The sequence below is a fragment of the Oryx dammah genome, unplaced genomic scaffold (genome assembly GCF_014754425.2).
Source record: "Oryx dammah isolate SB20612 unplaced genomic scaffold, SCBI_Odam_1.1 HiC_scaffold_24, whole genome shotgun sequence".
NCBI lineage: Eukaryota > Metazoa > Chordata > Mammalia > Artiodactyla > Bovidae > Oryx > Oryx dammah.
Window position 1 is genome coordinate 68,550,253 of NW_024070208.1, and position 14,378 is coordinate 68,564,630.

At 39.1% G+C, this 14,378-nt stretch overlaps 1 protein-coding gene across 1 annotated transcript in view; it reads left to right on the top strand.

Annotated features, from left to right (window-relative positions):
• Positions 1 to 14,378, top strand: part of GPC6 (glypican 6) — a 1,226,374-nt gene that overhangs the window by 1,125,808 nt on the left and 86,188 nt on the right. The window contains exon 6 of the mRNA XM_040267334.1: positions 56 to 199. Coding sequence (XP_040123268.1) covers positions 56 to 199 — 144 coding nt within the window. The remainder of the gene's footprint in view (positions 1 to 55; positions 200 to 14,378) is intronic.

Below are 14,378 nucleotides of genomic sequence, written 5' to 3' on the forward strand. Positions count from 1 at the left end.
TGCTCTAGGAGGAAACTTCTTATGTAACTTCCTAATCTTTCAATGGTTCTTCCAGGTGTTTCAGGGATGTGGCCAACCCAAACCTGCTCCAGCTCTCAGATCTGCTCGCTCAGCTCCTGAAAATTTTAATACACGATTCAGGCCTTACAATCCTGAGGAAAGACCAACCACTGCTGCGGGCACGAGCTTGGACCGGCTGGTGAGTCCCCTGGATGGATGGCCATCGTGGCCACTTTCTGTTACCAAGGTTATTCTTCAGAAGACTTGAGGGGATTCTGAAAAAGTTGGTTGTAAAAGTCATCTCAGCCTTATATCTGCTCCTGATCTTAATTAGAATATTGAAAAGTAATGAGATCTTCCTTTTAGGTCAAGAATTAGGTTATTTAAGAAGTCTTATCACTATTAATCCACTCATCCAATGACCAAATTTTCAACTCCATATTTCTTCTGAAATATTAATTTGAAGACTAAGTTACAGTGTCTTCCAGAGATATAATTACAATAGCACATTTCTTATTCATCTACTTTAGTTATCTTTTTATGATACAGTGTAACTTTATTATGAATGTTCCTTTTATGTAAAGTTTTCTCTTTGAAAATACCTTGCCAAGAGACTCCAAATCAATGTTACTACTATTTTTTTTCTTTTTTGTGTGTCTTTTAAAAGTTGAAATCCTTAGAAAGAGTCACTCTTTGATGCATTTAAATGTGTGTCAGGGGACCAAATATCTATCATTGAAGCAATTTACTTGGAGATTACAACCATAAATATAGTAAACATGATTTTTAATGTTTTTCAGACATCAGATTTTGCTATAAAAATGAAAAGCTCATAATTTCCAAGAAATACTGCCTAACTGTTTTCAATACAATTTATAGCAGTATAAACAATTTATATACCTGTAATTGTTAGTGCTGTTAATGTTGCTTTGCCAATTATCTTGATGTAAAATTAACAGATAAAAGCTTTAAGGTCATAAACACTTGAACCACATCTGATTATGTCATATAAACTCAGATCTCAAGGGTTTCTGGTTATGAAAATACTTTTATTAGTCACTGTTATAAATTATCATTTTAGTTAATATCCATCTACAGTGTAGAAGCTGTAAGATTAAATTGGTAGCATTTGACCTCATAATAAGTAATCTCAGCATTTCTCTCTATAAAAATCAAAAGTACTTACAACACAAAGGCCTATCCAGGAAGCGCCAATGTGAAGGGGTAAGTGGAGTCATTAACCACTCAATTATGTTATAAATTTATTACTGTTTATTAGCAAGTAAAACTCCCTCTTCAGTGTAGGTTTTGCAAAAGGGATAATCAGGGTAATTGCTTCACCTTTGTACTTTACCTTAGTTATATCTATTGTCCATTCACAATTTCAGGAAAAGTTTAAAATTAGTCACATTTTTTTTCTTTTCAACAAAACGATGGTTTCATTAGATTCCATTGTTTGCATTCTCATTTTATAAATTCCTTTATATCCCGAGATCCTTTTAACCAAAGCATAGTTTATGAGTATGGCCTTGACCTCCCCCTGTCTCTCTTTCCTTCTTTTTTTCCTTTCCTATTTCAGTTGGCTCTGCATAATTATTGAAACAATTCAAGCTTTTTGGAATTTTTATAAACTCTACCTTCAGAACTAGGCACAATGGAAGATTAGTAAGTTTTGGAGATCTGCTGTACAAACATTGTGCTATAGATAACAGTACTGTATTGGTTAAGAGGCTAGATCTCAGGTTAAATGTTCTTACTACAGGAAAATAAAATTGGAAAATAAATGGAGTACATTATCCACTTAGTTAAAACTGCATTGATTTTGAACAATATAATGACATCTATGACTACTAATTAATTTTTTTGCCTTTGAAACAGAAGCACAGTCTTCTCTCCTCCCAGGAAAAATACACACACACACACACACACACACACATTCAAACAGAGTAAGTAGAGCGAGAAAAATACTTTTCCCAAGGCAACAGTATTTATACAATTCAGTACAGCTTGAATAAAACATCAACACTTTGAGAATTTCATACAATGTCTAAAATCTAGTGGATATGAAAATTGGAATTTGAACCTTTTCTTTTAAAAAGGAACTTCACTGGTCATCCCCAAAATGCCCCAAATATAAGAGTCCTGAGAAGTCCTGGAAAATAGCAAACTGATTTAGAATCTTCTATTTTATGCACCCCTAAATTATATTTAATCATTTTTTAAAAGAATTAGTAGTGATTAATCATATCATGAGGAAAAAACAAAGACTAACTCAAGAGATACTCCCCTGGAGAAGGGAACGGCTACCCACTCCAGTATTCTGGCCTGAAAAATTCCATGAACGGAGCAGTTCATGGGGTCGCAAAGAGTCGGACACGACTGAGCGACTGACACTTTCGCTTTCAAACTAAAAGTACATAAGGACCAGAGCCAGTGTATACGATTCAAATCGCTAAGCCAATTTTATTCTAAAATACTCTCCAGCAGCATGCAGTACTTACTTCATCATAGGTGTAGCTCCAGGCTCTATAAGGGAGAATGACAGTTTTATTAATTTCTTATTCAATTAAATTCTGATTCCTTCCCAGATTGTAAGAATCAGCAATTTGTAATTCACAGCCAGTCATAAACCAACCTGGAGCTACTTTTCCGCCTCTAAGGCCAAGGGACTGCTTCCATGTCCACAGGAGCTAGACAAGGTTATTCTTGAGAAACACAAGCTAGCTCCAAAGCTAACATCGGAATCTCCATTTGCAGCCATTGTTTCCTCCAAAGCTTTCTTTCTTTTGTGGGTTCAACAAAGCTCTGAATAGCGGAAAGGTTGGAGTGGTTCCCTTGGCCAGACAGTGCTGGGCATCAGTCAGATAAAATCGTCTTCAAGATGCATGTGTAGGTGAAGGGTCCTGCTGGGTCTGACATATATTACTGCCTATTTGGAATGTCTATGAACAAATCTCATGTTACCTACTCCTGTTTTAATTTTCTCCTGAAAATGTTTCCTGAATATTTACAAGAAGCATGTGTCCCCCAAAAGAAGGGTAATTGAAAAAGACTTCCTTTAATTTCTCTCAGTGTTTCAGCAGAGCACATGCTTCAAAAGGACAACATCTCAACAATCACCCCACCCTGTTTGCCAAAGTGAAAATGACTTAACTGTAAAACTGTTGGAGAATCACTTCTTACTACGATTTAAAATTAGTACCTGTGGCATTAACTTTGGGTTCCATTGGTAAATGTTCTTATATCAGCTATTATAAAGCTATTTTTTATGTGAAGTGGTAGTTATGGGGATTGTTTTTAGAAGTAAATCTCCTAATCCCCAACTGGGTAAACTGCTGCTAAACCTTATATAAAATAATTGAAAGCAAAACTCTCTTTAAAATAGATCAGTAGCATCATTTCATCTCTTCTTACCTTTATAAAGCAGTCAGTTCTTTTATATCATTAGGGAACACTCCATATGTTCCTCCAAATTTATACCAGCAAAAAAAAAAAAAAATTGTTTAAGTATAGCTTTCAGACATGCTATTGTAAAGTAATTTTTATCATCCCATAATGAGTGAATATCCTTATATAAATTCCACTGCTGATGGAAAGCTGACTCATCAGAAAATATTACAGTCCTTCCTGCTATGGTTGTTCAAGATAAAAATGCCATCAACTAACCTGATCAACAAACTGGTCCCGTTATCATGTGTCTCTTTCCTATCACCCACTCTCACTCGAGTAGTCCTTCTGTCCCACTGTTATGCATTTTCAATTAAACAGATCAGAGGTGTTTATTTGAAATCAGGAAGAGATTGATTCTCTTTCTTTTTTTCTTAAATTTACATCCTGTGAATTCTCTTAATAATTTAATGTAAAATAGTTATTTCTTTAAAGAAAATTTCACTCAACCGTCACTGAAAGTATAGAGTATAAAAATAAATCAGCATAAAAATAGCTCAGTTTTTAAGATCTGCCCATAGCGTGGTGTTTCAGGTCATCCTCTGTTAAGGATGGTTAGTTGTACAGCTCAGAATATTATTGTGCAACATGCTATACAACCCCTGGACACGCTTGGGCAGAAAATGTCAGTTATTTTACTCCAGCTAATTTGTTAGAGCAAAAGTAATAATAAAGTAAATTGTCTGTCTTAGAGAAATACATTTTATTAAAGTCGATTAAAAAAAAAAAAAACTGGACTTGGAAGTTAATTCAGTCAAGCTGGCAATGAGTTAGACCAATGGGTCTCCAGTAAGTATTCAACATCATACCATGTGTGCAGGTTCTCAAATATTCTACTTGTCATTCTGAGGGAATTGGGAGCGGTGGTGGGTGGGATGCCAGTCTGCAAAGCTAAACGTTATACCTGTGCTGTACTATTATGTATAGAATAATCTCTCTTTCTTTTTCCTTTGAATTTCTTTTCCTCTTGCTTCCCAGAGGATTGTGTGGAGGACAATGCAACATAGTGTAAGCTTTGGTCTTCTTCTTCTTCTTCTCACCCCCATTTGTCTCTGTACGGTCATTCCAGGGAGCTTCTGAGAAATCCCACCTCCACTTCCTCTTTCCAAATTGTCCAGAGAGCGAACATTGAACACTGTATGTGACCAGTGGGTTTAGGAATGTCCTCTCGGCTTGGTATTTATGGTTAACGACATTTTTGGTATTCTTTCTCAATGGCAAGGTTTTCAGTCTCAGCTTTGTGGAAGACTAGCTCATTTGGTGGCTGATTTAAATGCTGTCCCTACATTCAGAGTATGTGTAACCTGCCTGAAAAACTCTCTCTTCCCTGATAGAATATATTGGCTTTTTTCTTCTTGTGCTGAGAAAATAATTACCTCCCTAATAATAACAACAAACCAACATCAACTCTCATGCATAAGGAGCTAATTTTTCCATTAGCTGGAAACATAGAGAATTTAGGGGGGTAAGGAATATTTGTGATACAGCTTGTTTATTTTTTCTCCTACTCAAATTTACTGATGTGTTTTAGTGCATTTAGGGATAGACCATTGGGTATTTATTGTGACAGAGCAATTTGTATTGGAGATGAGGACAGACACACCCAGGTTATCCTACCTGACTTTCCGTATTAATCATAATAATCAAATAGTTATGTGATCCAGTGGTTTTCATAATACCACTCCATGCTGGTCCTACCATTTCAGAAAGACCTGAGCCCTCCTTAGCATCATGGATCTGTACGAGAAGATGCCTCTCACCTGCTGAACTCATTTATTCATACAGTACACCTATGTCGTGATGCTACACATCTGCCTGACCCTCAGTTCAGGCGGTGGCAACACTGTGTCTAAATTTCCTCCTTTCAAATTCATGTGTTTAAAAGAAAATGTCCTCTGAGTTAGTATCCCTATTCATCATTCCAGGTCTTGGAGCCCAGGGCAGTTTGGATAAGGGAAAAAAGGTTAGAGGTAAATCTGAAAGTTTAAAGGCAAATCTGAAGAAAGGTACTCCTTCCAGGAGTACTCTGGAAGGGGAGATTTTGAGAAAGGAACAGGAAAGACAGATAGCTTAAGGTCTCCTGGTGCTAAATGGAAAGTGGGAGAAGAAAGCATCAGTGGTGGGACAAGTCAGGGTTCTGTTACTTTGGTCCACTTGATAAAACTCACCTGGCTCCAGTTGACAGAGTGTGCCAACCAACCCTCAGCAGCATTCTCTTGGTATCTCCAGATTGTCTGGCAGTTGACCTAGTCCAACCTCCTTATCTGATGGTTATCATGACTCTCATGGTTTCCCCCAAGAAGAATGATGTCCCTAAACATATTGGAAAGAATGTAAATCATTATACCATCTCCACCCACTCCCCAACTGTGCTGGACTTCTCTGCTTGTCTCCTATAATCCTCTTTAGCTAGGCTCCCCAAAATCAGATGTCGGTTATTGGATATGTTTCTTCCAAAACCACAATGCAGTTCCTGAAATGTATGAGCCTGCCACGGATGTTAATATTAATAGGTATAAATTTAAGTACTTAGCAAATATCACCAAGTCCTGGGAACCCGAACACTTTTCTTATGGTTCGGAAGCAAAATGGACAAAGCAATTCACATTCTGGCTGCCATTTCCTGCCTGATGGTTAATCCCAGTTTCGGAATAAAATGCTGGTCATAAAACTGTTCTTCCGTGCCTCTTTGGGACCATTTTGGTGTGATTTAGGAAGTCTTGGTTGTAAGGATGAGGGAAACTGTCTGTTGTTCATTTTAAATTGCCATGGCATTTCATTGTCACCTCAAAGGATTCTGCATCCGGCTAATCCACTCTTTTGCATTTCAAAAGGATGTCAGGCTGTGTTTAAGAAACTGCTTTATTATCTAGAGCCTCAGCTGCTGTCTTTAGGTGAAACTGATATTTTCCATCTTCCACCTCGGCAACAAGACAGACACACGCAGAGACATACACACACACCCTCAGTCTTTGCTTGGCCCAAACAGGAGAAGCTAAAACCTCAGTAACAACAGTAAACCAGATTCTGCACTTTAATTAGTTTTCTAAAGATAAATGGGTCAAGGCCAGATTGGCTTTCAGTCTCTGCTGCAGCTGAATAAATTATGCCCCATTCACCCCAGCAAACAAACAGCTACTGCTCAACTCCGTTCAGACTGTGAACTGCTCAGTCCTGCCTGAACTTGCTGTATCTGTTGGCTGCAAACCCCCCACTGAGACACCCTAGTTTCCTTTTCAATGAACCCTTGGCAATCATAGCAGCAAAATACAGCGAGCTTTCAAAGCAGGGAGAAAATACAAAACATTAAAGCCAAGCCACCCAACTTTCTCGGTCTTCATTTCTGCCCTTCTCTGGGCAACAACAGCCGCATGTCGTGGTTGGGGAGGCCTCCCAACACAGTCTTTGTTCCATTTAGAGGCTTGTGGTTAATGAATCCCAAGTGGGGAATGTCATCAGACGCACATGTAAAATGATGGCTTATCTCTGGGATATTCAGCATCTTCCATGGGCTTGGAGGAAGCACACATCTAATTCAATGACATGCACTGTTGGAAACCTGGGTGGAATGCCTGCCCCTTCTGTGGAATTTTCAGCTCACACCCAATGGACAGTGGACTGTTTTTACATCCTTGGGAACCTCTTCTTTCAGGAATGTGGAAGAAGAGAGAAAATAGGAGAATCAGAGACCTTTCTTTCAGCTCAGGCAAGGCTGTGTTTAATTGCATCAGGCTGTATGCCATGGGGAGAAACGTCCACTCCGCTGGCTACATTAGTCCCTGAGAGATACCGAAGCCCATTCCGCTCCACTGCTTCAAGACACATACAGAGGCTCATGAGGATTCCAGCAATGAAGTCAGGCCACACGTTTTAAAGGGGGAAAACTTTTGCACAGCTTACTTTAGGTACAAATGGTCTGAAATCATTTGGAGGGTAATTTTACCAACAAAACCACTTTCAACTCTGTCTTTAAACTCTCCTTTGTCCTCAGAAACATTTAAGCAAGAGCTTTGCTGACCTCTATGTCATAAAACTGAAATGTTATACTTTCAGCCCCCAAATATGGCTATACAGATTTTATGTCTATTTTATGGTATGTTGATATGCTTATTTTTCCCTTCAGACATGAAGTTTTCTTTCAGAATGCCTGACTTCAGCTAAACCCAAAATGATGCATTCTATGGGTATCAATCAATCAATCATGTATTTACTGAGTTCTCCTCTGTGGGGTAGCACTTAGTAAAACTAACTAGCATATACAGTCTTCATCATCCCATGTTGTTAGTGCTAGCATCATCAAAAAGGCAGGAGTGACTATTTACAAAATAACATTGTTTATCAAACCAGTTAGACACACAAGGTTTCCTCCAGGGAAATGTATCTAATTCAGAGCGTCATAAAACGTTAGCCTAGAGGAAGTAGGAATTTGATTTTGTAATCTGAGATAGACTACACCAATAAAGACTCTGTGGAAGTCATGTTAACAAATAGGGCTTCCCAGATGGCTCAGTGGTAAAGGATCCAGCTGCCAAGGAGGAGACATGGGTTGGATCCCTGGGTCAGGAAGATCCCGTGGAGAAGGAAATGGCAACCCACTCCAGTGTTCTTGCCTGGAGAATTGCAGGGACGGGGGAGCCTGGTGGGCTGCTGTCTATAGGGTCACACAGAGTCGGACACGACTGAAGTGACTCAGCAGAAGGCAATGGCAACCCACTCCAGTACTCTTACCTGGAAAATCCCATGGATGAAGGACCCTGGTAGGCTGCAGTCCATGGGGTCTGCAGAGTCAGACACGACTGAGCGACTTCACTTTCATTTTTCGTTTTCACGCATTGGAGAAGGAAATGGCAACCCACTCCAGTGTTCTTGCCTGGAGAATCCCAGGGACGGGGGAGCCTGGTGGGCTGCCGTCTATGGGGTCACACAGAGTCAGACACGACTGAAGCGACTTAGCAGCAGCAGCAGCATCTATGTGATAGGTGTTTTCAGTGACTTGATGATGAAAACCTGAACAGACAAGTCATACTAAACTGTCCAAACCATACTATGTAAAATATGTGCTCAGGAGCGGGATCAGTGGACATAGCTCTTTCATTAAATTATTGAGCAGCTTATGGAAAGGCTGCAGTCATTTTTCTCATAGCTGTCTGAGATATTTGCACCATGACTCCCAGATGTGATGTTCAGGCTTATGAGAGATAGGGCTGAAGAAATGAGGTTTTTTCATAAATACCAGTTCTGATGTATTTGCTGTATAATCAATCAGCTTTTAACTGACTCTGGGGCCTATGGAATACATTTTAAAGCACTGGGAATTTGGCTATTCCCATAACATACTTGGACACTCTTTACTGCCAGCAGTAAACCTCAGGCATAAACATTGTAGAGAAAACCAGATGAAAAGAAACCTGTTTGAGTGAAAATTGACTTCTCTTCGTAAATGCTAAAGGTAGAAACATATCTGCAATACACAATAATTTTATAACTTAAGTTCATTCATGGTCATTATCGTCAAAGGCTCTGACTTCATGGGTATTTTCTTGCATCTGAAAGACTGACCAAGCTATTAGGGAAAAAAAAAGACAGGCTGACAATAAATGAATGAACCAGCAACTGTAGCAGCACCACTCATATTGCTGGCTAGCAAATAATTTTTTGAAGTTGGGTTTGTGTAATATCTTTAGAAGCTTTTCCAATACTGTATTGATCTGGACAGGCCAAGCCAGGTCCTGAAGCAATGACAAACAACCCCCAGAATGACTCACAAAAACACAAGTCTATTTCTTGTTGGTACCAAGTGCCCACAGTTGACTTGACTGCGGGTCAGCCACACATGGTCGGCACTCTCACTCCAGGATGCAGGGTGCCAGAGCAGCTGTTATCTGGAGCTTCACCTGTTACCCACCTGGAGTGAGCAGTGGCAGCCCACTTCAGTATCCTTGCCTGGATAATCCCATGGACAGAGGAACCTGGCGGGCTACAGTTCATGGGGTTGCAAAGAGTTGGACATGCCTGAGCGACTGAGCACATCGCCTGTTGCAGCAGCAGGGGGAAGAGAGAGCATGGAAGGGGGCTGTCAACACAGCCCCCATGGAAGGGCCACACAACACAGAGTTTCCTTCTGGTCACGTGACCAAAGCAGGTCACGTGACCAAAGCAGGTCACGTGACCGAGCCTGCTGTCCAGAAGGCGGGAACATTTGTCCCTCTGTGTCGCACACAAACTGAAAATGGACACATTTGTAAACAGAAACATTGTCAATCTCAAACACAGATGACCACGGCAAGATTTTTTTAAATAAAGTTTTTGTTTTGAATTTAAACTAGGGCTAAAATGGCCCAGTTGACCGCTCTTTTCAGCACCTTCCAGGCTTTCTAAGTCTCCTTGAGGCAGCTGCACAGAACCCAGGTTCTCCAAGGATCATGATTTAAAACTGCTAGAGGATCTAGTATCTCTTCTGCTTCTATCATTTTTTAAAATTTATTTTATTTTTTTGGCCACACCGCAAGGTATGGAATCCTAGTTCCACAACCAGGGATCAAACCAGCACCCCCTGCATTGAGAGCATGGAGTCTTAACCACTGGACCTCCATGGAAATCCCAAGGCAAGATTTTTAAATTGATAAGAATCAATTCATTACTGTTTGCAACTCTGAGACAAATCTTACATGAAAAAAAGAGAAAAACTCATCACTCATTCAACAACTGTCTATTGTATTGTAATACAAGCCAAGTATAAGTGACTAGAACATAATCAAAGAGCTCACAACACTTTGGGGGATGGCAGACAAACTTAGCTTTAACCTAAATCAGACTATGTACTGGTCAGGAGTGCATTTTAAAGTTTTAGAAATGGAGGAGAATTCTAAGTCCTTGTTACAAAGGAAGTGTCTACCTTGCCCTGGAAAGCTAGCTTCCCTTTCTAAGTCTGGTTGATTTTTAGCATTGGATTGCTGTTTCTCCTACCTGAACTTCACATTCAACCATCATTCAACCAGACTGAGTTGAATGGGAGTCCCACCCCAGTATCTAACCAAGTCAGTGTCTCAAAGGAGGATGAAGAAGCTGGTGCCAATGAGTAGGAGAAAAAGAGCAATAGGAAAACAGAATGAGCAAAGACTTTTTTATTGCCGGCATTTAAATGTCTTTCAGATCCAGACTGTATATTTTTAAAATTAGCCTTGGATACTGGATACTGTGAGTGCTGCTCTTGTCTGACTTGATGTCATGTTTGCTTAGGCAAAGCAATTTTTCTGCTCTTCTCCTTTCTGGGTCAACCTAGTTGGAGCAAATCAAATTGTTCTCCCTTTTTCTCCCTTTCATACATCATCATTTAAGATCACCAAGAATTCAAGTTCCAGAACCTGCCCTTGTCTCCTTTTACAATAGCTGTTTATTTCTGAACAGCATTCATGAAGAAGAACACTTTTCACAGGTTAATCAGGCAAATTGCACAGGCTGACAGCCATGGTAAACTTGAAATGAAAATCTCAGGAATGTATGTGTCATTAGCTTCTGAGTGGATTTGCAAAATCGTAGAGCTCTGATTTAGCTGGAAGAAAAATTACAATATAAATTCATAAATTATTTATGGGTAATGAAGCAGGAAAACAATGACTTTGTAAGTTTTATTCTAAGGGATTTGAACCTAAGATAACTCCCCAAAGCAGGCTGAATTCATTTCAATGAAGAACACTCATCTGGGCACTTGAAAAAGCTGAGCTTTTCCTTTGCTTGCTCTTTGCACCTCCTTGGAGTGCTAGAGAAAAGGGGTAAATACAAAGCAGCTAGACCAGCTCTGGGAAGAAAACGGAAAGGTAGTGAGCTGCCTTAATTGATCTCCTTGCATAAAATCCAAAAACCCAGGGGCTATCTTTAGTGTGAGACATGTCCTCCTGAAAATGTTTCCAGTTACTCAGAAAAATCAAATCTTCTTTATACAGCAGTCTTCAAGGAGCAAGAAATATTTCATTAGGATTTTAATAGTGAGGGCTCAAGTGAAAGAAACTCCATCTTGTCTTGTCAACCTTTATCCTCTCTTGAAAAATAAATAAAGTATGATATCTTTACAGTAGTTTCATTGAAAGAATTCTTTCTCTGACTTTGGGGAGTTAGAAATTAAATGAGTCCTTAGGAAGATTTTTTAATTTGATTTTTTTTGGAATATAGTTTATTTAGAATGTTGTGTCAGTTTCTACTGTACAGAAAAGTGCATCAGTTATACATACATGTATATAACTACTCTTTTAGATTCTTTTCCCATGTAAGTTACTACAGAGTATTGAGACTAGTTCCCTGTACTATACAGCAGTTCCTTATTAGTTATCTATTTTATATATTGTAATATGTATTCCCAGGTGGCTCAGGGGTGAAGAAGCCACCTGCAAATGTAGGAGATGCAGGTTCGACCACTGATCCAGGAAGATCCTCTGGAAGAGAAAGTGCCAACCCACTCCAGTATTCTTGCCTGGAAAATTCCATGGACAGAAGAGCCTGGCAGGCTATAGTCCATGGGGCTGCAAAAGAGTCAGACACAACTTAGGGACTAAACAACAACAACAATGTGTATATGTCAATCCTAATCTCCTAATTTATACCCCCCCCCGACTTTTTTGTGATATGCTTTGAAGACATTAATTTGCATAACTCTGATATGACAAGGATGGATTGTAAGTGTGTGTTTATATTTTTAATTACAATATACTCCTTGTGTAAGTGAAAAACCCAGAGATTGGCTACAGTTATTTATCAAATTGTAGCTGAAGCATGATACTTTTATATAAATGTCTAGAATTCATGACTAGTTTTTAAAATATTTATTTATTTTTAATTGAAGGATAATTGCTTTACAATATTGTGTTGGCTTCTGACGTCAACATGAATCAGCCACAGGTATACATGTGTCCCCTCCCTCTTGAACCTCCCCCCTACCTCCCACCCCTTCCTACCCGTCTAGATTGTTACAGAGCCCCGGTTTGGGTTCCCTGAGTCATACAGCAAATTCCTGTTGGTTATCTATTTTACATATGGTAGTGTATATGTTTCCATGCTACTTTCTCCATCCATCCCACCCTCTCCTTCCCCACCGCCTGTGTCCATAAGTCTATCCTCTATGTCTGCATCTCCATTACTGCCCTGCAAATATGTTCATCAGTACCATCTTTCTAGATTCTGTAGGTATGTGTTAGAAAGAAAGTGAAGTCGCTCAGTCGTGTCCGACTCTTGGCGACCCCATGGACTCTAGCCTACCAGGCTATTCTGTCCATGGGATTTTCCAGGCAATAGTACTGGAGTGGGGTGCCATTGCCTTCTCCAGGAGGTATGTGTAAATGTATGATATTTGCTTTTCTCTTTCTGACTGACTTCACTCTGTATAATAGGCTATAGGCTCATCCACTTCATTAGAACTGACTCAAGCATGTTCCTTTTTAGGGCTGAGTAATGTTCCACTGTGTACATGTACCACAGCTTCTTTACCCATTCATCTGTTGATGGACATCTGGATTGCTTGCATGTTCTAGCTATTGTAAATAGCACTGCAGTGAACACTGGGGTACATGTGTCTTTTCCAGTTTTGGTTTCCTCAGAGTATATGCCTAGGAGTGGGACTGCTGGCTCATATGGTAGTTTTATTCCTAGTTTTTTAAGGTGATTCATCACCACTTTATAAAATTCAGTGACACCCAGTGGTGAACCAGATGTGACCACCAATTTCCAGTGTTCCTCATTGCCCCTCCTCGTGTCCTTTCCTAAACTTAGCCTACCGCAGAAAAGTGTCATAGCTCCCTGCCTCCTGGAGGAGTAGCAGGGAAAAGATGAGATAAGATGACCCTTGTCAGAATAGTCTTCAAATCTTACATATTTTGACTGATTTTTTTTTTTGGGGGGGGAGTTTTTTCCCACCAGTTGCTAGGAGAGCTATTTCACTGTGCAGGAAAATTGATCTGTTTCTCCGTGTTGTTCTATTTTTATCTCATATATTTTGAGTCTATGCTTATAGTTACAGTTTTATCTTCTATGCACCTTGACCTTGTCATCATTATATAGGAATCCCTTGTCTCTAGTAGTATTAGTTGTAGTTGTTTGCCTTGATATCTATTTCTTTCTGATATCAATATAGTTAAACCAGACTTTTACTAATATTTGAGTGACATATCTCATTTCACATCTTCACTGTCAAACTTTCTGAAACTTTATGTTTTACTTATGCCTCTTGACTTATATTTAAATCAAGACTGACAACATTTATACTTTAATTGATGCATTTAGTTCATTTAAATGTACTAGAAAAACTAAGATAGTTGAGTTTATTTTTTTCCAATCTCATTTTGTGGTTTCTATTTGTCTCATCTATTCCAGTCTTATTTTTGCTTCTTTCTTATAGATTGATTGAGAATTTTTTTCTCATTCCACTTTTTTCTTCTGATGTTTAGAATCTAAACGCTTTATTTATTTATTTTAGTCTTTTAATAGTTGCTCTTGAAATTTTAGCACATGTCTAGATGTAACAAAATCTGAGTTTAATTAATCAATGAATATCTTTACCCTTCTCTGGAACAACACAAGGACCTCAAAACATCTCAGTTTTGATCATTTCCTCTCAAAGTATATGCTGTTATTATTGGATTATTTAGTTCTATCTTGTAATGTTTCTAATCTTACAAGATTTTAGATGATGGAATTTTGCATAGAACCACATCTTACTGTTTTCTTTGGTTATCATTCCGTCTTGCATCAAACCGTCCATCAGGAATCACTTTCCTAGGTCAGGAATACATACTATAGGATTTACTTCACTGAGGGTTTTATTTGCAAACGTCTTTGTCTGCCCTCATTCCTGAGAAACATTTATGTTCCATACGTCATCCTTGATGGGACCCTCCATTTCTCTGAGTACACTGCTGCTTATATTTCACTGTTTCCTGGTTTCT